The sequence below is a fragment of the Ursus americanus genome, chromosome 24 (assembly GCF_024610735.1).
Source record: "Ursus americanus isolate L20-20 chromosome 24, mUrsAme1.1.p, whole genome shotgun sequence".
Classification (NCBI taxonomy): Eukaryota; Metazoa; Chordata; class Mammalia; order Carnivora; family Ursidae; genus Ursus; species Ursus americanus.
In genome coordinates, this window is record NC_142150.1 from 34,547,885 (window position 1) to 34,570,935 (window position 23,051).

The following is a 23,051-nucleotide window of genomic DNA, read 5'->3' on the forward strand; positions in this document are numbered from 1 at the left end:
TTTGTGTGTATGCTCATCGTCTGGCTCCAGAAAGGGAGCACTAGAGAGCTGGAACTTTGCTTCATTCACTATTAAAGAGGGGACTGTCAAAATGTGTAACCACCAGCCATCAGGGACACCAATCAGAATGGATATTGGCCCCAAATGCCCTACAGGAGCAAACCGTATATCCATCAAACCTGGCTATGCTGCAGTTCATAGGACAGGGTCTGGAATATAGTAGGCGCTCAATAAACAGGTGTTGAATAAGTGGATGGATTTCAGTCACCCTCTCTGTAAGATGGGACCATAGAGCTACCCAGCATGTATTGGTTTCCTTCTGGCCACATGCTGGCCAACTCTGGTCAACTAAGGAAGCCATAAGTCCCTTTCTTCCATCCCCAGCCTCCCTCCCACCACAGCGAATTTGGCCACACGGCCTCTCTCAACAGGCCCTCAAAGCAGCAAATGTCTGCTCTTCCCACCCCCTGCTCCACGAGAAACGATTGTAAATTTCTATCGGTTATTTTACTGCTTTATATCCACTTCTGTCTCTTCTATCAGCCCCAGAATCCTCTGTCTCCAGTAGCACCAGTGGTAAAGAGTAGTGTCCCCAGATAGACATTGAACCGGGGCAGGGCTGTCTCACCCGGAGAGCTTTGATATGCTCTCAGCAAAGGGGCCCAGGTATGGCCGACCTGGTGTTTCCGAGTTGAACTCACTCGTTCACGCTGCAAAGACTTGCGAAGTTCTCCTGCTTATTATGTACTGGACACCAGAGGAGGACGGTAAACAAAGCAGGGCACCTGCCCAAACGTTGCTCACAGACCAGCAAGGGAGACAGACGGGTGAGCACGTGCTTATACTGAGAACTTCCGAGAGAAGGAGGTTGGAGCGCACAGAGAGCTGCCATTCCTAACAAATTTTAGTTTGTTTTCTCGTCTTAGTAAAAAATTAACTTTTCAGAGAAACATCCCTGATTAAAACTTGGCGACCCAGGTTTGTGTGGGCCTGTCTGAGCTCTGCAGCTGCCTGGGACTTGCAGGACAGTGGCAGTGACTCCAAGAATACTGGGTGACAAAAGCAGCTCCCTGCACTGACCCCCACTTCCCATTGGCACTTGCCCCCTCTCCACATTTCCCTCTCCCCAAGGGGAGCAGATGGACGCGAAGGGCAGAGAGCAGGAGCCAAGACCAACCACAGTACATAGGAACGCACCTCATCCTGAGACGTGCAATTACGAGATTTTACTATTTATGCCTCCAGAGCGCTTGTATCCACCTTCTCAACCCTCTGCACATACGCACAGGCAGGCACGCACACCCATGCACACATGCATGCACACCTGAGCTGCACACGTGCACGCATTCGCACACACACACGCTGCTGTGAACTGTTCAGGAACGATGCAGGATGGCAACTTTCAACTCAAAGGGAGGGTGTGGAGGATCAAGGCGGGGCAGGCAGCGAACATGCAAAGAGCCCAAGAACCGATCCATGGGTCCAGGAACCAAGGAGCAGAAGGAAAGTGCAAGCTGGCCCCGAGTAATAAAGATGGGCTGGGATTACTGACCAACAACAAGTGCTATGATTGGAGGTGTGGTTCCATACTCACCTCCACCAACTTCCTCCCGAGATAATGGCAATAAAAGCAGTGACCGTTTGTTGAGAGTTGGCGGTGTGACGGCAACAATTACCTATTTTACGTGGGTCATTTCATTCTGCCAGCACCCCTGAGTCAGGTATTATTATTGTTGTTGCCATTGTTGTTGTTGTCATCCCATAGCCCTTGCCGTAACCGCTGTGTTAGGCAGGCTCCCACCACGTAATAATGCCTCCCAGGTTGAATCAAGACATTTTAGAGACTGAAAAGGGCATTCGATCCACTTGTATATAATGAAACTAATCATAAGGGTCGTGGCTATTCATAGAGCTTCTAGAAAGGACCAGGAACTCTGCCAGGTTCTACTGTGTTGCCTCTTTCAAACCCTGTGAGGCAGCCCTGTGAGGTACATCCTGAAATCATGCCCACTTTATTTTCTATATTTGCATCAGAAGGATTTACGTATTCTATCAATTTTAAAATGATATCTGTGGGGCGCCTAGGTGGCTCAGTTGGTTGAGTGTCTGACTCTTGATTTCGGCTCAGGTAATGATGTCAAGGTCGTGAAATCGTGCCCCACCCCACCCCCATCGGGCTCTGTGCTCAGCGGAGAGTTTGCTTGAGATTCTCTCTCTCCCTCTCCCTTTGCCCCTCCTCCCACTAATGCTCGCTCTCTCTCTCTCCAAAATTAAATAAATCTTCTAAAAATTTTAAAAATAAAATAAATAAAATATTATCTGTAGCATTTCTTTTTTTTTATAATAATATTTTTTTATTATATTATGTTAGTCACCATACAGTACATCCCTGGTTTTTTGATGTAAAGTTCGATGATTCATTAGTTGCGTATAACACCCAGTGCACCATGGGGGTAATCAGAAGGGGGAATGAAGTATCTGTAGCATTTCTTAACATATTTTGCACGGATTATTTCAAATCACTTATGTCTAAACTCTGTTTCTTCATTGAGTTTCTTTCCTTTCTAATTTTGTTTTGTCATTTTTTTGCTCAAGGAAACCTTATTGTCTTTCAATGTTACGTGTTTGTCAGAAGCCATCGTGTCACAAATGACATTCTCCATATCTCTTTGACACACAGAAAGACATCATCTCTCCACAGCTGGGACAAATGTGCTATTCTGTTCACTCCCTGATTTGCATTTTGTTACTGTTCATTTCTCTCTTTAATTCTTTGGACCACTTGGAACTTCTCCCATGAATAAAAATGAAGTATGGCACCAAAGTCTCAATAACATTTCTTACTTGGAGATGACTTTCAACACTGTGGTTTCATTTCCCATTTTTCATTTTCTCTATTCTGATAGTGAGAATCACTTCCTCAACGTATGCTCTATCCCATGGTCATTTTCCAAAGCACAAACACCGAGTAATGCCATTGACTGCTCTTCAGTTTGCAACACATGTTTTAATCTTTCAGTTGGGGAAGTCCGGCATCACCGCGACTCAGCATTCTCCCGTCATCATCATCGTCTTCATTAATATCATCTGTGCTTCATTGTCCATTTTTCCCCAGATGGCTTCTACCACCAGTTCACCAGATTCTGCTAAATACTTCGCTGAATTATTATACTATAAAATGCAAAGTCATCTTTCCTATTTCTAAGCTGTCCCCGCAACTAGAGAGTTTATCTTTCCATTTCTTCCTGTATCTTCATTCTATGGAGGTTTCATAATTATCCCTCAACACATTTTTCATGTGGTAGATTACATTTATTCTCGTGCAGTGAAAGGTTTTCTGTCATTATCTCAACTCATTTGCCGTGTATGTCAAGAAATCCTAATAAGGAAAATGATATCTCAATTCATTTGTATCTACAACTCTAAGATTAATTTCTGTGTATTTCCCCAGTAGAGTAAATCTTTGACATTCATGATTGAATAGTCACAGTTTCAATAACTTGCAAGAGACCACGGAAGGCCGTGGTATGTAATAATTTACCATTTTGCTGGGGCTCAAAATTGAATTACTCCTGCTGCAAGGCTGCTAGGTAGGAGAAAGTCACTTTGCTAAGGGAAGTAGCTGGGTATTATCCATCCTTCACCTTTCCCCAATCCTTTGCCTGGGTAGGTCACAGGACCATCTGCACATTAAAGGTCCTGAGAAATCTGGGAATAAATAATCTGTTTCATTTTGTTTAATGCAATATTTCTTTTTTTTTTTAAGATTTTATTTATTTATTTGATGGAGAAAGAGAGAGCACAAGTAGGCAGAGTGGCAAGCAGAGGGAGAGGGAGAAGCAGGCTCCTTGCTGAGCAGAGAGCCCGACACAGAGCTCGATCCCAGGACCCTGGGATCATGACCAGAGCAGAAGGCAGATGCTTGACTTATTGAGCCATCCAGGCTCCCCATAACTCAATATTTCTCAAATTATTTGAGAACAAACATTTTTCTTATGGCACACAGTGTACCATGAGATATCACTTTGGGAAACAATGCTTTAATACTTAACTTCCAGAATGAGTCTGGCTAAAAGATCGTTTAAAAGATTTCTGCCCCATTTATCCTCACTTTTTTTTTTTTTTTTACAGAAGACATTATATACAAGGACCATTGTATATGCAATGGTCAGTGGGGGGGGTTTCTGAAGGTTTTGAGGCTTATCCTGCACCAGAAAACATTCAAATCACGTGCAAGTGGGATATTTTCCTTTCCTCTCCCACTTCTGTGCAATTTGTTTTCCCTTCTGCATAACGATTTCAGTAATTTTATACTCTGCCTTGTATTTTTTTTATTTTATTTGTTCATTCAACAAACATATCTGTAATCCTCCCTGTGTCTAAGTACTTCATTAATAACAACTCATATAATATAAAATAACTCCATGAGTTAGATACCATCATCCCTATCCCAATTGTACAGGCCGAAAACTGTAGTTTCAAATGGTAAAAAGGCATTCTTGTCTAGATCTTATTTTTTAAGGAAACCGTCTCGGGTAGTTTTCTTTATTCATATTATTGGTCTTACAGTAAACATAAATTTCGTGTTATATAAAGGAAGAAAACTTCCATTCTCTGTCACTTGTTTTTTAATGTGCCTTTAGTCAACATTAAATATTAAAATGTTCTGATTACCTTTCTTAGTCTCTATTGAAATAATTATGTTTTCTATCATTTTTCAGTGAATGTTAATGACTTATCATGCTAGCTTTGCTTTACTGAGTCCTTGCTTATGGTGGATTACTTGTCTCCACGTGTTGCTCTGTTTTGTGCATTAAGATTAACATTTTATTTCTGAGCTCATAAAGGAGTTGAAGAACCATTCCCTTCCATAAGGGAGGGGGAGATATAAATCTTATTTACCCCAGCCAATTCAGGATATCGACATTAATGAAGCCGCTACCATGTTACTCCACACCAGACACTGTGGAACATGGAAGATTCAAACTGAGCATAATATGAGACAATGCTTAGCAGCAGAACTTCTAAGACCATAAAGGAAAAAGAACCATGTTAGAGAAGACAATGATTTTGAGGACTTTGTATGTGCCTAGAATCTGTACAACTTAACACATGTTTTCTGCTCCTCGGTTTTGGGTTTCCCCAAAGACTTACGATATCACTTAAGCGGAAGAGGCCGCGCCCAGATCAACTAGGCGAATGCACTGGACTAACGTGGCCTCCGAAAGGGCGAAGTCTTCATCCCTTTTGCTGGCAGCTCTATGCCTATCGTGGAGCCAAGCACCAGACTCACAGTGAGTGCCCAATAAACAATTGTATTAAAAAGAAGAAAGGAGCCAGCTCTTTGACCAAACCAACTGGTCAAGCTGGTTTTCAAAGGCACGGTGGCTAGAAATGAGTTCAATGGGTCATAAAGGAAAGAAGTGTTGCAAAGACTTTATCTTCATGGAGGTCAATCTGTGGCAGGAGGGACAGGGAGCTTGGGAAAATGGGAACGGAATGGCAGACAGAGTCTGGGGACCTGGAGAAAGAGATCAAGACTACGAGGTTTTCTGGAAGCTTCCACTCTCCTAGAAACAGAGCCGAGTGTATCTGCAGCCCCAAGTACCCCACCTGGACCTGTCACTTGGCCCTTTGAATCCCAAAACTCTCCAACCTTGTAGGGTCAGGACTTAGGGACAATTAAGGAACACAGAAAAGGTCTCACCTTCCATAATTGTCCCTGACAAGCCCTGAGCCAGTCCAGCCACCTGGTACCTGGTGACCAAAATACATTCAGACCTAGGGAAGCAGATGTTACATATGGACTGAGTCGATATATCCCATCAAGTGAGCAAACTTGTCACATGCACTTCTCCTCTTTCCTTCCATCCTTATTCATGTCTTCATTGCCTTCCCAATTTCTCTCCCTGCCCCTCGAGAAGTTCCTTTCCCCTTTCCAACCCATCTCCGTTTTCCCTTCTGGGCCCTCCTCCATCTCAGGTCCTTGCTTTGCCCCCACTCCAACCTCTCCCACTGGGCCCTTTTGCCCTTTCCCCCTGCCTGCCCCTCTGGCTTCGCCCCTGCCCTGCCCCCTACCCCCTCCTCCTGTGCCCCCCTTTCCTATCACTAGGACCCCTGCAGGTGGCTGTGGATTCTGCCACTGTTTCCTTCTCATCTCTCTCATCTTGGTGGGGTCCATAGCCAGCTCTCCTGTTGCTCAGAGATGTGGAGGCAGTTGCTAAGAGACAGTGAAACGTCAGTACCTGGCCCTCGAGGAAAAAAAGGGAGCGAAAAAGGGAGAGAGGAGGGGGAGAGAGGAAAGGAAGGCGGAGGGAGGGGAAGACCTGGCGGAAGCCACAAACCCCAGCAGCCTCAGCACCAGCTGAGTTTCGGGAAGAAGCATTCAGATTCTGTGAACTTTCTTCCAAGCATCCTCTCTCTGGTTCCCCTTTTTGAGTAAAAGAAGGGGAACCAGCCAGGCACCGTGGCACAGGACAGGAAACCACAGAGGATGCTGCCCCGGGATCCAGGAGCCATGGAGGAGGAGAGGCCGGGGGAGGGGAAGTGCCGGGGAGGCAGTCTGTTCTCCTGAAGCAGCAAGCGGGATTCCAGGATGAGGGAGGGAGACCCGTGTCTGCTGCAGATTGATGGCTGTGTCCTTGGAACAAAGTAAGTGGCCTCCTGAGGGCCTGTGGGAGTGCAAGGCGAGACCCTGGGGTTCAGAAAAACGGGTCTGGATAAAGGAGCTGGGTGATTTCCCAGTGGGCGGGATTGAGGCTGGAAGTGCTGGGAAGGGAGGCAGTGCTAGACCAAGGGGGTGAGGGAGGACAACTGAGGACAACTAGGGGCCACGGAGGATGCGGGGGCCTCAAGGGATGGGGGTGGATGGTGGGGCTGAGAGACCGGGTGTGTCATCGTGCAGTCTCTCTGCCTGACCAAATGTGGGCGTGGGCTCACGCTGGGGGGCACAGTGGGGCTCTTGTAGAAAGGGCGCTAGGATTAGGGGTGTGCATGGGGGAGGGAAGGCGGAGGGGGCAGACTGGAACGGGGGCTCTGCAGGAGAGCGTGTACAGAAGAAAGCTGGACAGAAACGGGGAGAAGTGAGTGCAGGGCAGGGCAAAAATGTGGGGGAATCACAGGAGAGCAATGTGTGCATGTGTGCGTGTGTGTGTGTGTGTGTGTGCGCGCGTGCGCACGTTCCTGTGTGTGTGTGAGAGAGAGAGAGATGAGAGAGATGAGCGAGAGGTGAGGGAGGGAGAGGGGAGTGCTAACCATGTCTGAAAGGGGTATGCAAATGCAAATGACCAGCGTGTGTTTTCTTAGAGAGTTGTTCAAGGGTGGGGTGTTTGGTGCTGAGGGGCGAGGCTAGGAGGAGAAGCAAATGCATCTCGCCCAGGACAGAGCCCGGAGGAAGACGGGCAACCACAACATGAGGGTGGGGTCCGAGCCCACTGCTGCCCACACCTGACCCACAGGACGCAGAGAACTCTGTGGTCCGTGGCGGAGAAGAAGGAGGGCGGGGAACCTAGGAGGAGACAGCGGGGAGGAAAGGACACTGGAGATCTCTGCCTGAGTGCTTTCCTTGTTGACAGAGGGAATTCTGCCCCCGCCTGCTGAGCACAGAGCTGGTCTGGGAGAGAGGCACTGGCTCAGGAGAAGTCGCCAAAGCGGTCCTAGCTGACCCCCATCCCGCACCTCCAGGACACATGGCTCTTTCCAGCCTTGGCAGACGACAGTGGGTGTCACCTGGGGTCCTCCCCAACCTGGGGAAAGAAGAGACTCCTTGGGGATTTCAGTAGATGCTGAGGCTGAGGACTTGGGTTTTCAGGAAACCCATGGAGACCCACTCCCTGCCAGGCTCTCTTCCCAAAATACCCACCCCAGGACCCCCTTGGACTCGAGCTCCCTGGGCCACCAGGAGGAATGGCTTCTGAGAACTCCAATGCTGGAGACCCAAACACAGCCTTGGCCTCTAACTGGTCCCAGATATGGGACAGGGCTCAGGGTTTTTAGACGTACCAGGACCTTCAACAGGCACCTTTCATGTCCTTCCCCGCCCCCACCACCACCACCTCTCCAACATAATACAGAGAGGATGCACCCAGCAGTCATGGGTGAGAGGAACAGAGATCTACAGGGACCCTTCCAGCACCTGCTAGCAGCAGGTCCTGCCCCATCCTCAGCTCCTTTCTCTCTCAAGTTTTGATTGTCTTCTCAGACCCTGAGGGGCCTCAGCTGGAGTTATTGTCCCCTGGGCTCCAAAGGGGGGGCTTCCTGTGGATCTCACCTAGGGAGCCCTCTGGTGCTTAGAGGCTCTGGGGAAAGGCTTGAGCAATGATACCACGTGCCCAGAAGCCCCACCTTCCAGGACTCTGGCCCTGATGTAGCTGGCTTTCTGAGCCACTGACTCTTGATTCATGGACATCGCCTCAGCCCCAGTGGGCTCCCCAGAGCGCTGCTGCTGCCAGCTGCCTAAGATGGGTGACACCTGGTCCCAGCTGCCCTGGCCTGGGCCCCCCCACCCAGCCGTGCTGCTGGTCTCCCTCCTCTTGGCAGCCGGGATGATGCGTTCAGACGCCGGCACCAGCTGCCCCGTCCTTTGTACGTGCCACAACCAGGTGGTGGACTGTAGCAGCCAGCGGCTGTTCTCCGTGCCCCCGGACCTGCCGAAGGACACCCGCAACCTCAGCCTGGCCCACAACCGCATCGCATCCGTGCCGCCCGGCTACCTCACGTGCTACATGGAGCTCCGGGTGCTGGATCTGCGCAACAACTCCTTGGTGGAGCTGCCCCCGGGCCTCTTCCTCCACGCCAAACGCTTGGCACACCTGGACCTGAGCTACAACAACCTCAGCCACGTGCCAGCCGATATGTTCCAGGCAGCCCACGGCCTTGTGCACATCGACCTGAGTCACAACCCATGGCTGCGCAGGGTGCATCCCCAGGCCTTCCAGGGCCTGGTGCAGCTCCGAGACCTGGACCTCAGCTACGGGGGCCTGGCCTTCCTCAGCCTCGAGGCCCTCGAGGGCCTGCCAGGGCTGGTGACCCTGCAGATCGGCGGCAACCCCTGGGTGTGCGGCTGCACCATGGAGCCGCTGCTGAAGTGGCTGCGAAACCGGATCCAGCGTTGCACGGCGGGTAAGGCGGGCGGTCAGGACGGGGCGGCCGGGACGGGGCGGCCGGGACTGGGTGGCCATGGGCACAGAGGGTCTTGCCTCACTGCACACAGAGGCTCGAAAACACAGGGAGGGACTGAGAGCTCTTCAGAGCCGGTGCGTGCCTGGTCTGCACTGGCTTCTGTGTGCACCAGCCCTTTCACGCCAACGGTGGTATCCATGAGATGCTTGCTGCGCATGCTGGGCGCCGGGGACCCATTCATTAATGACACACACCCAGCTTGCCTCTGTGGCACAGATGACCTGGGGGGCAGACAGAGAGTAAACAAGAGTAGCTGATAATAGACAGTGTGTGCTGGGCTTTCACCCTGACCTAAGATCTCAGCACGCATTATCTACCCCACCTTGATGACCCCCATTTTGTGGGTGAAGAAACTGAGATCTAGAACACTGAAAATCCTTGCCCAGGGTCACTCCTTTAGAAAGTAGACGGGCCATGGATAAAACCCAAGTTTATTTGACTTCTAAGCCCCATTCTACTCTACTCTACTCTCTGCTTTTTAAGTGTTCCAAGTGCTGGGAAATAAAAATGGCTAACACTCTTTATTTTAGTACTTACTATCTGCCAGTACTTACTATTATACTTTATTTTAAGCATATTTCATATTTAGCTTATCTCATCCTCGTAAGAACCATGATAAGACCACACACACACTACTCTATAGAGAAAGAAACCAAGGCACAGAGAGGTTCGGTAACTTTCCCAAAGCCACACAGCTGCTAAGTATTGGAGTCAGGATTCAAACCCTGGCAGTCTGGCTGCTTTACAGCTATAGCCTGAAGAGTCAGATCCAAAGCTAACAGAAAGAGTCATGGGAGAGTTCTGACCTGCCAAAGGGCCTCCAGCAGAGCTCTGCAAGGTTTGGACACGGGGTGGGGAACTGAGAAGAGAAATGGATTGGCAATTTAACCAACCAATCCCAACTGGGGTTGCACTGGGGACTGAAGGAGCCTAAATCACACAGGCTTAATGGGCCCTGGCCTTGCCCGGAGGCAGGCAATGTTCAGTTGTGCCCCCAGCCACCGGCTCTCTTGCGTGGCAGCACCGAGCCCCAGCACCAGCCTCCAGCAGTAGGACAACAGGAAATAACTGTAGGCACCATCTCAGGGGATTTCCCAGAGCCTGGCTCAGAGTGTGTTCAAAAGAAACGATGCTGAATGAGGTAGGAGGGAGAGGAGGACTGAGTGGGGAGCCCAGGACCAAAATAGTTTAGGGGGGCTGTGGGTCACGATTCCACTGTTTCTACACAGCTGTGGGAGGAAGTTCTCTGGGACCAAAATAGCTGGGGACCGAGATGGGGCAATGCTAGGGGGCATGAGGGGGATGCTGCCTGGAGCAGTCTCCCCACCTGCTCACCCTTGCACGCTGCATGTCCTCCCCTCTCTCCTGTGCACTAAGGACAGAAAGGGCCTTCTGGAGCACAGCTTCCACCACACCCAGGGGCTCCCTCTTTTCTGTGATCTCTGAGGCCCCGACTGCCCTTCAGAAGAAGCGCAGCCTCCCATTGAGCAGGAGAGGGGTCTGCGGTCCCATCTGTGCAGCCTCATGGCAGTGCTGATGAAGGACTTAGTTCCAGAGAGGGAAAGTAACTGCCCAGTGGCCATGACTAGAAACCTAGGTCCCCTGTTCCCCACAGAACGTACTCTTCACCACATCGCACTCTCCAGGATATTTCCTCTTGGGTGCAAAGAACTTGCCAGTGTGGGTAGGACCAGGCAATCCTTTTCCCTTTGTCATCTTCTTTTTCTTCCCCCACTATTACCCATGGTTTTTGGACAAATCCCAACAGAAGAGGACATAAAGCTACCCTTGGGATATAACTCAACCTCAAGACTGGTCCCTTGACTTACCAGAGGGCTGCGTCAACCCTCGGTCTCTGATTCTAAATTCTCTCGGGGTATTACCAGCTGCCCTCAGAGCCTCATCTGCTGGGTCCATACCAATTGCCCTCAGTTTCCCCACATTCCCCGGTGTCACATGGTCTTGCCACCACTGCAGTCACGCACACAATAGACTTTGGAGTTCAGAGTCTTCAGTTCCATCAGGAGAGCCCTTGATGATCAACTCCAGACACGATCCTGTCCTGAACAGGGTCTGGAGTGCTGTGCATATGGCCTGTAGGGAGCCTTCCCCGGGAATTTGGAGCAGATCACATCTTCTTCCCCAAACCGACTCTTCCTTTCTAAGGAGAACGATGTTCATCCATTTGTCAAAAGCGTCCTTCAAAATCCATCATTTCCTTTGCCCTCAAAAACTACAGGATGAATAAGTAGCATTTATGCACTACCTAATTCAGAAAACTTCTTCATACTGACTCTGTTAGACAATTTAGATTGAATTATCTCTTTCTTATGGAGGGAGAGCATGAGAGCCAGAAAGGTAAAAAAGACTTGCCCAAGATGAGAGCTTGATTAATGTTTATCCACTGGGCAAAGGAAAAGCTGCCTGCTGGAGAGCCGGTGCTTGGTACCGAACGGCAGAACTGCTATCTGCATGCCACTCTCACCTCCAAGGCAGAGTACGATGAAACCATTGACGACCATCATGCATTTGTACAAGTGACCCTGGAAGGGTGAGGTGCGACCATCAATGATGGTGAGAAAAGTAATCCCACTGAAGAAGACACCCCTCCTACAGATGTCTATGTGCAGAACATGACCCTCACGGACCTGTCCAGGAGACAAGCCTAGGATAATAACAAAAGCACACACATAGTACTTACTATCCACCAAGAGTATATTATTTATATATGTTAACTCATTGAGTCCTCACTACAACCCAATGAAATAGATAGTATTATTATCCTCATTTTACAGATGAAGGAAGCAAGACACAGAAGGGTTACGTAACTCACCCACAATCATACAACCAGTCTGGGGATTTGAACCCAGACCAATATCTTCACAGCCCATATTCGTAACCCTATACTCTACATACCTGGAAAAGCCAAATGGGATAGTAAAAAGACCCAGTGCTTCAAAGTTGGATGGGGTCATCCATCCACACATTCACTTAACAAAGTTTCATTGAGCACTTTCACAGACAGGAGACTATTCAGAGACTAGGGACACCGTGGGAAAAACTTATATTTAAGGGGGAGGAGACTGATAATAAAGAAACTGTAAGACATGATAAATACAATGGAGAAAAATTAAGCAGAGTAGGGAAGTAGAGAATGCCCAGAGAATGGTGATGTGGAGTTACTGTATTATATAGATTCATATAGAAAGGCCCTATTAATAAAGTGATATTTGAACAAAGTCCCCAAGGAAGCGAGAGATAGAGCTGTGCTAAGACTCAGGGGATAAATGAGATAAATACAATAGCTCCCCCTCTCCACCCTGAAAAGGGACATGCTCAGGGTGATGGAAGAATGATCAAAAGGTGTGTGTGGATGGAGCAGAGTGAACAAGGAGCAGAGGGAGAGAGACGAGAAGAGTCCTTGTAGCTCACAGTGAGGACCTTGGCTTTCATTCCATGGGAAGGTAAGAAGTCAGGGGAGTGCTTCAAGCACAGAGCACATGACAGGACTTCAGGTGTGAAAGATACTGAGCAAACTGCATCAAGATGGTTTAAAGGCAGAAGCCAGAATCCAGTTAGGAGTCTGTCGTAAGAGATGATGATGTCCCATGAAAGACCCAGATCCATCATCAGCAGTGACTATTGGACTTGAGGCATTTGCAAAACTCTCTGAGCAGCGATCTCCATGACTATAAAAACTGGTATAAAAACATTTGATTCGAGGGTGGTAAGGAGGGCACATATTGCATGGTGCACTGGGTGTTATACGCAACTAATGAATCATCGAACTTTACATTGGAAACCAGGGATGTACTGTATGGTGACTAACATAATATAATTAAAAAATTAAAATCAAAAAATAATAATAATAAATAAATAAATATCTTCTCCCATTCAAAAAAAAAAACCACTTGATTCGAGGGTTGTTGAGGAGAGTAAAGAAGGTAAGTAAAGTTTTTGACACAGAAGAAACTCAATTAAAAAAAAATCAACTTCTCTTGGGAGGTGTGGGGGAATATCCTTTCCACTCTCTCTCCTCCAGCCCCTCACCATTCCTGGGTTCTGTGTTGCAGATTCTCAGCTGGCTGAGTGCCGGGGTCCTCCTGAAGTTGAGGGTGCCCCACTCTTCTCCCTCACTGAGGAGAGCTTCAAGGCCTGCCACCTGACCCTGACCCTGGATGATTACCTCTTCATTGCATTTGTGGGCTTCGTGGTCTCCATTGCCTCCGTGGCCACCAACTTCCTCCTGGGCATCACCGCCAACTGCTGCCACCGTTGGAGCAAGGCCAGTGAAGAGGAAGAGATTTGATGTGGGCGCCTGGCATCCCTCCATGCTGCTGGCCACCACTGCTGCTGACCACCAGACACCACTCACTCTGGTTCTTGGTGCCCTGGCCACCCCTGTCATGACCCAAACAAGGTCAGGAAACTACCTTTGTGTGATCTTCAACTATGGGCCAGACACTGTGCCAGAACTGGAAATATCCAATGACTCTGACCTACTCCCTGCCCCCAAGGCTCTTACCTCTAATGGAAGAGAGAGATTCAAAAACTATTTCCTTTAAGACAATTTTTCAGCACTCTCAGCACATAGTTATGAAAGCCCAGAGGAGGGATCATCAATTGTGCCTAGAAAATGTCCAAGAGAATTACAAGAATGGAGGCAATTTGTGAACTGAGTCATCAAAAACTGTCTGCTTTGTCAAATAGACAAAGGAGGGTGGACTTGAACAAATGACAGAGTCCAAAATATGCATGGTGTGTTGAGAACAGTGACGAATCCTTGTGACTTAAGTGTATAGAGCAGGTGTGGCACAGGACCAAAACTTCCCTCTGACACCCAATCTTTCAGCTCCTGGAGTTGCCCACCACTGCCTCCAGAGGGAGAGAACACCTCCGTGCCCTCCTAGGCCTCCTCCTGCCAGGAGCTACCAGGTGAGACCACCTTCTATTGACTGCCTCCCATACTACATGCGCCAATTGCAGCCTGCCAGTGAGGTTCCAGGTACCAATCTGAGGTACCTACCCTTGTCTTCTGCCTCTCACTCAAGCTTTGGCTTCAGAAGAGGGAAGCAAGAGATCCAGCAATGGGGCAGCAAGAGGCCTGGCACCTGGGAACTCCTAATCTTGTGACTATTCTTGCCACGGTGCCCACACCAAAGGATCTCACCAGGAAAATGCACGGTAGCATGAGGGTAGCCAAGACTTAAGGAGGACAAGGCCACCACAGTTATGACTGTAGGAGATTTTCTCTTTCTCCCAAGCAATTCACCCAATTAAGCATCAGGGTATGAGAGCTATTAATTACCAAGCACTTGCCAGTATCAGGCACTGTGATAAGCTCTCTCCACAGACAATTCCCGTTAATGCAAACATCAATCTCGTGAGGAAAGCACTGTTGTTCCCATTGTATAGATGAGGAATTGAAGGCTCAAAGAGGCTTAAAGTCACTTGTTGCTTAACAAGCAAAATAAAGTCTGTGCTCTTTCTACCCTATCCAAGTTGGGGAACATACTGTTCCCTCTAAAGTTATATAAGTTCGAGTTCAAGTAGTTCTGATGATTAAGTGCCCCCCAGTAATAGCCAGGCACTCTTCTGGGCACTTTTAAATCTACTGACTCACTTATTTCAATTCTCAGAGTAACACTGCCTGGTGGTCTTTATTATTTCCATTTTACAGATGAATTAATCATAGAGAGCTGAATATCTTACCCAAGGTTATCCGGGTAAACTCTAGAAGGAAGGTGATAGGCAGCTCCATTTAGGGAAACTATGTCTAATCAGTCCGTCAAAAATCAAGTAACTTCATGTGCAAAGCACTATTATCATCATTGCTGCTGTCATCTCCATCCTCGTCATCAGCTTCATCAGCTCCTTCCCTGTATTTGTTCAGCACTGGACAGCTCCTAACATGCTGTTAGCATCATTCCAGACTTTTCACAACCCTATGTGGGAGGCAAACCAAACACAATTACTCCTATTTTACAGATTGGAAAAATAGAGACTCAAGAGCAGGCATGACTTGCTAAAGCAGTAAAGTTGGGACTCAACTTCAACTCGGTTCTCTCTCCAGCTTTCCCAGGTGCTTGAGGAAAAGAATGCCCAGGATGGCTGGGTAGTGGGGCTCTTGGATTCAGCAGCTATAAATGTCCAGTAGATCAGCTAAATAAAAGGCAGTAAAACCAGCTGCTGCACAAATTTAGATGTGCTCACAGTAGAGCAAATCACAGCCTCTGAAACTCAGAAGCAGCACAAATAACACCTGAATAGGAGTCATCTGCCTTGCAAAGTGTAAATAACACATTAATACTAGTGGCCATGATTGCAGTCATGCAAAAAAAGAAGTTCTTTGGGAAACAAGAGAGGAAGCTGTGCTAACCTCTCCTACTCAAGCCTTGCTGTGTTATGTTTCAAGAGATACAAAGGGTGCAGGAGAGCTGTGGGGTAAGAACCTCAGCAGGATAGGGGAAGACATTAAGGCACACAGTCCAATGTTTGTAAAGCTGGCCAGGATAAAGTTTAAAACAGGGGCTTTCTACTTTGCCCCCCAGCTCCAACAAATTTGCATCATCCCATCCTCCTGGAAAAGGAATAAAGGAAAATAACATGTCAACTTCCAAGAAGCCTTCCCTTACTCATGCTTCCATGAGCTAGTCAACCAAAAGAGCACCCAGAAACTTTTTAGACCTGGGGTACTTGAACCTTGTATCCCCTGCATCTCACTAACAACATTTGGGCAAGAGCCTGCTCCTGTGACATCTGGAGCAGAACTGTACCTGCTCTCTTCTTCCACTATTCTGCTCTTCACCAGTCAAGCTAACAGCCTAATGTATTTGGCAAGGAACTTTTAGAAATAATAGTCTTGATGCAAATAGCTAAGCCTCCCATAGAGGGACACCATATACATCTATTATAATCTCCTAGAGACTCTTATTTGCTGAAATATAGTTAATATATTTTAAGATATGTACCTTTTTGCATAGAACTAGAACCAAACAAGACATCAAATGCCCCTTGAATTCCAATGTCCTTTCTAATGAGACTATTTAGTCCCCATTAATGACAAACCTTTCTGAGTAAGATACATGGCATTTAAAGAACAGATTCTTCTCCAGCTGCTAGAAGGTCCCCAGTTAACTAAAGCACAATGATAAAAATCTTTGCCTGCCAAGGAATTCCATGTCTCCCACCACTACCACCACCATCTTGTGCAGGCTATCAAAAGCAATCTTCTAGAAGCATACTTTTCTAGAGATAACATAACTGCCCTAGTTGTAAATGTTCACACAACCCTGCTGACCAAGAAACCATGATGGTATTCCTATAAACCTTGAATAAGTTTTTTCCAGACTAGTTAACATGTAAGTGTTGGGGTATCTCTGAGTTCATGTATCTGTTCATGAGGGTCCATGTACGTTGGGTATATACTGATATAGGGCCAACCTCTCTGGAACTTGAGTTCAGTTCTCTGACACAATATACTCAGCCATCTGTTTATTGCATCACTTGATACACTAAGATAGAATCCCATTAGGGTTAGGTTAGGGATAGCTGCTGAAAAAAATATAAAAAGAGAAATATGTGGCTGAGGCAACCTAGCAACAGCCTGATTGCTTCCCTCCATTCTCTGTCTCTCAGAGATTTGTCCTTATCACAGAAGCTTCCTTCATGCTGGGCCTGAGGATATCAAAGTTTAGCTAACCAACAGGGCTATGATGGTCAAAGTCTGGTCCAAGAAATTTTTTCCTTAGAAAAGACCCCAATCTGCACCACACAACTCTGGACCAGTTGCTTCTGATCACCCTCAGACAAACCCTCATCTGTTCTCCATTCCCATAGGGATTACCAGGAAATCTTGCAGAAATTAGTCCCCAGAGATGCTATAGAGTTTGCTAGCTCTTTTCAAGGAAGATGGTATATGGCATTTTAATAGACCAAGAAAGGTATTTCTCTTCAGCCATCAAGAAAGACCTACAACCTTCATTTTCTTTATAGATGTCTTTACTGATATTGCTTCGACATCCTTTTCAGCTCTAGAAGAGTATAAGGAGACATCTTTGCCCATTCCTCAGAAGAACAATTTCCCAAAGCTAGAGAAACTTGTCTGCTCTACCCACCTCAGAAGGAGGCAAAAGGGAAGTGGAGGAGGCAAGTTCCAAGGTCCTGTGTAAATCACCACCGTGTTTGCCATAGCACTGGGTGGAGAGCTCTGGATCCACTGAGCTCTCAGTTTTTCTAAGCATTGTCCTGTGGAATGCTGATGTCTAGGGGTGGGAGGGTTAGGGAGGGGTGGGGGGAAAAGGAAGATGCCAACCTTTGTATGGAGATGATTTTATAACCATGCACTTTTGTAACTGTGAAGAATTTTTCATAAATGTACATTAATAATAAAGAGTGTATAGTTTAACAAATTTTCTAAGGAGTTGTGAAGAGGAGGGAGAGGGAGGGAGGCAGGGAAAGAAAAAGAGAGAGAGAGGAACTAGGCAGAATCAAGAGAACGTGTGCCAAAATATACACACAAAAGGTCTATGGGGAGGGAGTAGATGGGAATAATTAGGAGATGTGCCAGCCATGGAGGGGCATGTGTGGGAGTAGAAGGAACATCACAGAAGCATATTTCTACCAGGCAAAAAAGAATACGCATGTGTCTGTATGCACACACCCCTATGTGTAGGCATATTTTGGTGCCTGAAATTACACAAAGAAGAGAGCATATGTCTTATACATGTTGGTGTTTGCAGCTTGGGTCATCTATAAAACATGCCAAGGCAAGTGGGTGTGCCTGCCTAATTAGCATCACTAAGGAGCATGTGCCGGGGAGATGGCCCACACCAGCTGTGTGGGCATGAGGGCCCTAGCTTAGGCATACAGGTAAACCAGGCATCTAAATGCATGTTGTAGGGGCTAGATGATGCCATCACTGGTATTGATTCAGTCTCTGTTCTCATTGGTTAATAAAGAAGGGAAGGGATTTTCAACCTCTTGGGTCTTGCAAATGTTACCTACACACCATTGGAAATGAGATGGTTGGACAGTGTACCCTGGGAAAATAGACCCAAAAAAGGAGCAAAGTGTACTTCTATAAGTACAATGGCAGCCGTTTTTTACTCAATACGCTAAAGAGGAAGTGGTTCTGAGCAGGAAGTTGATCCAAGCCGGAAGTGGATCTGAGCAGGAAGTGGATCCAAGCAGGAAATGGCTCTAAGCAGGAAGTGGTTCCTTCCACCAATAGGGATTTTTGCTTTCCTGTGTGCCTCCCACTCCAATTCCCACAGGGTATGGACAAATACTGCACTCAGAGAGTAAAACCACTAACAGGAACACAGATACTGACTCAGAACACTCAGACAGAAAGACAAAGAACATGCCCAACCAGAACCAATGTTTTCTGAAGTAGATTGGAGAGATGCAAAACCTTTCTCTTAAAATTAAGTACTTAATAGAGACTATACTGAACACGTGCAAAATCAAACACAAGGGTCATGGAATAAGCATAGATCTCACAGAAGTCCAGACCTTGTATATTTTCTTCAATATTGTTCCTAGTGCCAAGCATATACCTAGCAATTTATGATGTCAACAATAATGATGATATAAGTTTATTGAGCATGTACCATGTGCCAGATGTTGTGCTGATCACTATACATGGATTGATTTGCTTAATTCTCACAACAACCCAAGATAGGTACTATTATTATACCCATTTACAGGTAAGGAAACTGAGGCTCAAACACATTAATACATGCCCAAGATCACACACCTAGTAAGTAGTAGATCTGGGTTTAGGCATTCAATAATACCTGGGGACTAACTGACTTCAGGGGACAAGAACCCCATAAGACATAGAGAAAATCCAGTCTCAATCAGAAGTAAGTTTTAGTCACAGAGGTCCCCTGCAGTCATCTGGTGAAAGAAAATTAGAGGGTAATAGGTAACACCAACACATATCCTGTATGTTTCATTGCATACAGCTTTGATTACTGCATTGGTCAAGGCTAATTGTGATAACAGGTGATCCAAAAATATCAACAGAAGAAAGGTTTATTTCCTGGGTTATTTAACTTAATGAAACCTTATTTCCTGCTCGTGTCACATACCAGTGCATGTCAAAGGCTCTGCCTCACATGAGTTATTCCTTCCATCTAGTGGCTCTGCCATCCCTGAGGCCACACAGCCCTCCACTAGATCCTCTGTAGTGGGGCTGATCTCAGGGGAGATTTTGGAGGGCCTAAGCTGGAAGTACATCATCATATTTCATTGGTCTGAACTCAGTCCCATGGCTCCATTTTACTTCAAGGGAGTAGACTAGTATGTACCTAGAAGGCAAAGGAAACAGGGTTAGAGAAACCCCACCAGTCTATAACACTATCTGCTCTGCTGGTCACCAAATACCTGCCATTCAGTCTTCCTCCCACACATATCTTACCCTGTTACCATGTCCAGCTCAAAGCTCAGGATCACCAGTGGTGCAGTACTCTCCACTGGGCCTCCTCGTGGTCCAGCGTCCCATGTACAAAAAAGGAAAGTTACCACCCACCCACTTACGCCTACCCAATATACAATGGTGTCCCAAGGCCAGCATAGCAGCAAGCTAAAAGCCTTGTTTGCATAGTGGGAAACAAAAACACGCAGCGGTCATGGTCCACAGCAATTCTGAAATCTTGGTGGGAGAGCATTTTGAAGACCTCAGATCAAATTGCTTTATTAGTAGCAGATTCTGCTTTCCAGTGAGAACTCGTTTATCAGTCATTCTCTGTAGATTCTGAGTTTTCCCTCTTGGAGGGTCTCCCTTTTCCATTACCTACCATGGCCATATCGTGGGTACTGGGAAGCATGCAATCTTCAGAAGTTTCCCATCTCCTTTAACCAGCTTCATGCTGGTGCAAATATGCTGGCCTGAACTTTGTTTTAGGTCTCAATGGTCAAAAACAGTCAAATTTTTGAATCCAGGTTCATAGTTTCTTGTAATTTACCTCTTACATTGGTAGACTTTTATTCTATTTGCTTCCGCTAAGTTCCAGGTTTCGGTACACACATAAAGTTCTTTCCTAAAAGGTGCTTTCAAGCTGATCTTGACTCCTTGCTTTCTCTTCCCTGGTGACTTCTCTCTTAACAGTAACCTTGCAATTATCTGAAACGGTAGGGGAGAACATTTATATTCCTAATTGTTTCTCCCTGGCCAAGTTACTATAACTGAAAAATTTTTGTGGGCCTATTGCTTAAAACCTTTTCCAATTTTATCTCCTATCATTTAAGTCAAGAAATAGTTAGCTTTTCCAGTTTTATAATGCTCCAAATTTTGTATTCTCTCCCTTCTTTTCATTTCTACTTACAAGGTGCTTTAAAATTAATTAAAACATTAAAAACCTAACTTGGATCAACTTGGGCTAAGACCAAAAGTGTTTGAAACACACAGGCAATAATGCAACATGAACCCATGACAGGAAAGAGCTTCCTCATTGAAATGATCATTGTGATGAGAGGTAAGGAAACTGAGAAAAAAATATGACCAAGCCAAAGAGTTGGCCTATGCATTCAGAGCTCAGAATGTTTCCCAGAAATCACTGCTGCAGGATAGGTTCGTCATTAGAGGGATAGGAGGGAGGGATTGGAAAGAGCTACTGCCCATGGATGGTGGTTAAGAAGCTACCTATGGAGAAAATGTGGGCTACTTTGTGTTGCTGGCCGTTACCCACAACCCTCTCACCATGGAAGCCAGAGATCATAGATTTAAAAAGTCACTACAAAAGGGTTATGGAAAAAAAGAATAATATCAAATGTGTTCCTCCCCAGCTTTACACCTAGCTCATGGAATCACTTAGAAGTACACAGCGTGGAGTTCTAGAAAATACGTAATAATGTGGCTGACTGTTACAAAACAGAGGGTTCTAGTCCTACAGCTGAGCCAGTACTCAAAAGAGATCCCTATGTATATAAATGAAAAGCCAAAGCTATGGAAATGGTTCATACAAGACTCTTAGCTGGTCAAGAGTTAGATTCCCATATAAAAGCGTGGTTTATACATCCATTCATTCAAAAATATTGATCACACACTTCCATGTGCTAGGCACATGTTTCACGTGCTGTGTATATGGCAATGAACAAGATAAAGTCCCTGTCCCTTTGCCTACTCTCTATATGGGGGTGGGGTGGGGTTGGGGGAGGAGGATCCAATGATAAACAAGAAAAATAAATAATTCCAGATGGTGACAAGTGCTGCAAAGAGAATAGAGCAGAAAGAGGGTTCAGGGGTGAGGTTGAATAAGTAGGTCCAGATTGTGTAGGTCCTCGTGGACCCTGGTCAGACTTCACATTTAATGTAAATTGCATGGTGAACCACTGGAGGGGTTTAAGCAAGGGAATGGCATGTTCTTACTACACTTTCAAAGGCCATTCTAGATGCTATATGGGTAATGCTCAACAAATGGGAAGGCATGTAAGCTAGGAACCGGGAAGGGGCCTCCTGCATGAGTCTAGTTGAAAGATGTTCTAACGGGGACCAGTGTTGGTGGTGGATTAGGAGACAAGCTGAGGATAGATTTTAGAGACAGAGCCAATGGGACTTGCTGATGGATTGGATATGAGGAGAGAGAACAAAAGAGCAATCAAAAATAACTCATCTTTTTTTTTTTTTTTACTTCAGCTATAGCTATGTTCAGCAAGACCCAAGTAGCAGAGAGGCTCTCTTAATTCTATGAAAAAAAGAAAAAAATACAAACAACCCACAATCAGTAAGTCAGAAAACCCTGATGAGTAAGTTGGAAGGAGGAAGGGGGAAGCAGATATCCAAACAGATTCATAATGTCAGGAAACCACCCAAACCTAAGAGCCCAGAGACAGGGTAAAAAAATATCTGAACAGACAGCATTGGTTTAAATGCTCTGTATCATCGCCAAGGTCCCAGCAGATGTTAAACAGAGCACCGGAGCTTCGGGGACTGAGTTCAAGCCCAGAGGACCAGCAGCGTTTTCAGGGTACAGATAGATTTGCATCTGCAATAAAGTGCTAATGGCAGAGCGTCAGTCTAAAGTGATTTCCTAGAAGGAAAGTATAAGACTCCCTCAGCTGCAGACAAGCAGATCCAGGAAACAAATTATATTTGAGATGGACCCAGATATATTTGAAATGGGACTATTACATAGAATCATATAAGGGGAAATGCGAACAAACAGCTTGTACTCATCTCAGCCAAGGCATGAAATGATGATGGTGATGAGCCGGGCTTCTCAGGATGATGCTAACACTGTGAACACTCATAAGCACCGCCATAACTCCTGTGTGTTTATATTGTACCACACGTGCACCGAGCACGCTACCTGCAAGATCACGGTGGCGGCTCCCTGGGAGAGAGCTGCTGCTGAGAAATGGAGAACAAAATAAAGAACACAGACTAGGGAGCCGCACTGCCTCAGTTCAAATCCGCGTGCTGCCACTTGGCAGCCATGTGACCATGGGCAGATGACATCACGTCTTCGTGTCTGAATTTCTCTGTTAATTTGAAGGGACAACGGTAGCCCCTTCGTAGGGTCTCTGGAAGGATTAAGTGAGTTCCTGTATGTAAAAGGCTTAGAGCAGCGCCTGGCACAGAGTGATATTCAATTAGTGATGGTGACGACTGCTAGCTTTCCTCTTTTACAGAGAAAGAACTAGAAGCTGAGAGAGGTTTATGTACCTTGTCTAAATCACACAGCTGAAATGTGACAAAGTGTACATTCCACACGTGTCTTCCCAGCCCAGGGTCATATGCCAGAGAGGTCACAGCAGCCAGCTGTGATGACTAGTCCCAAACGTGGGACTCAGGGAACCATGCCTCCAATATTCACTCTCTTGAGTAGTCCACTCCCATGCTGAATCTGGGCTGGCTCTGTGAC

General features: G+C 46.5%; 1 protein-coding gene across 1 annotated transcript; it reads left to right on the top strand.

Moving 5' to 3' along the window:
• Nucleotides 1-8,399: 8,399 nt before the first annotated feature.
• Nucleotides 8,400-13,599, top strand: LRRC55 (leucine rich repeat containing 55). The gene is made up of 2 exons (XM_045787041.2): nt 8,400-9,120; nt 13,254-13,599. Exons 1-2 carry the CDS (start codon nt 8,400-8,402, stop codon nt 13,487-13,489), a joined length of 957 nt encoding a protein of 318 aa, XP_045642997.2. The 3' UTR covers nt 13,490-13,599.
• The last annotated feature ends 9,452 nt before the right edge of the window (nt 13,600-23,051 follow it).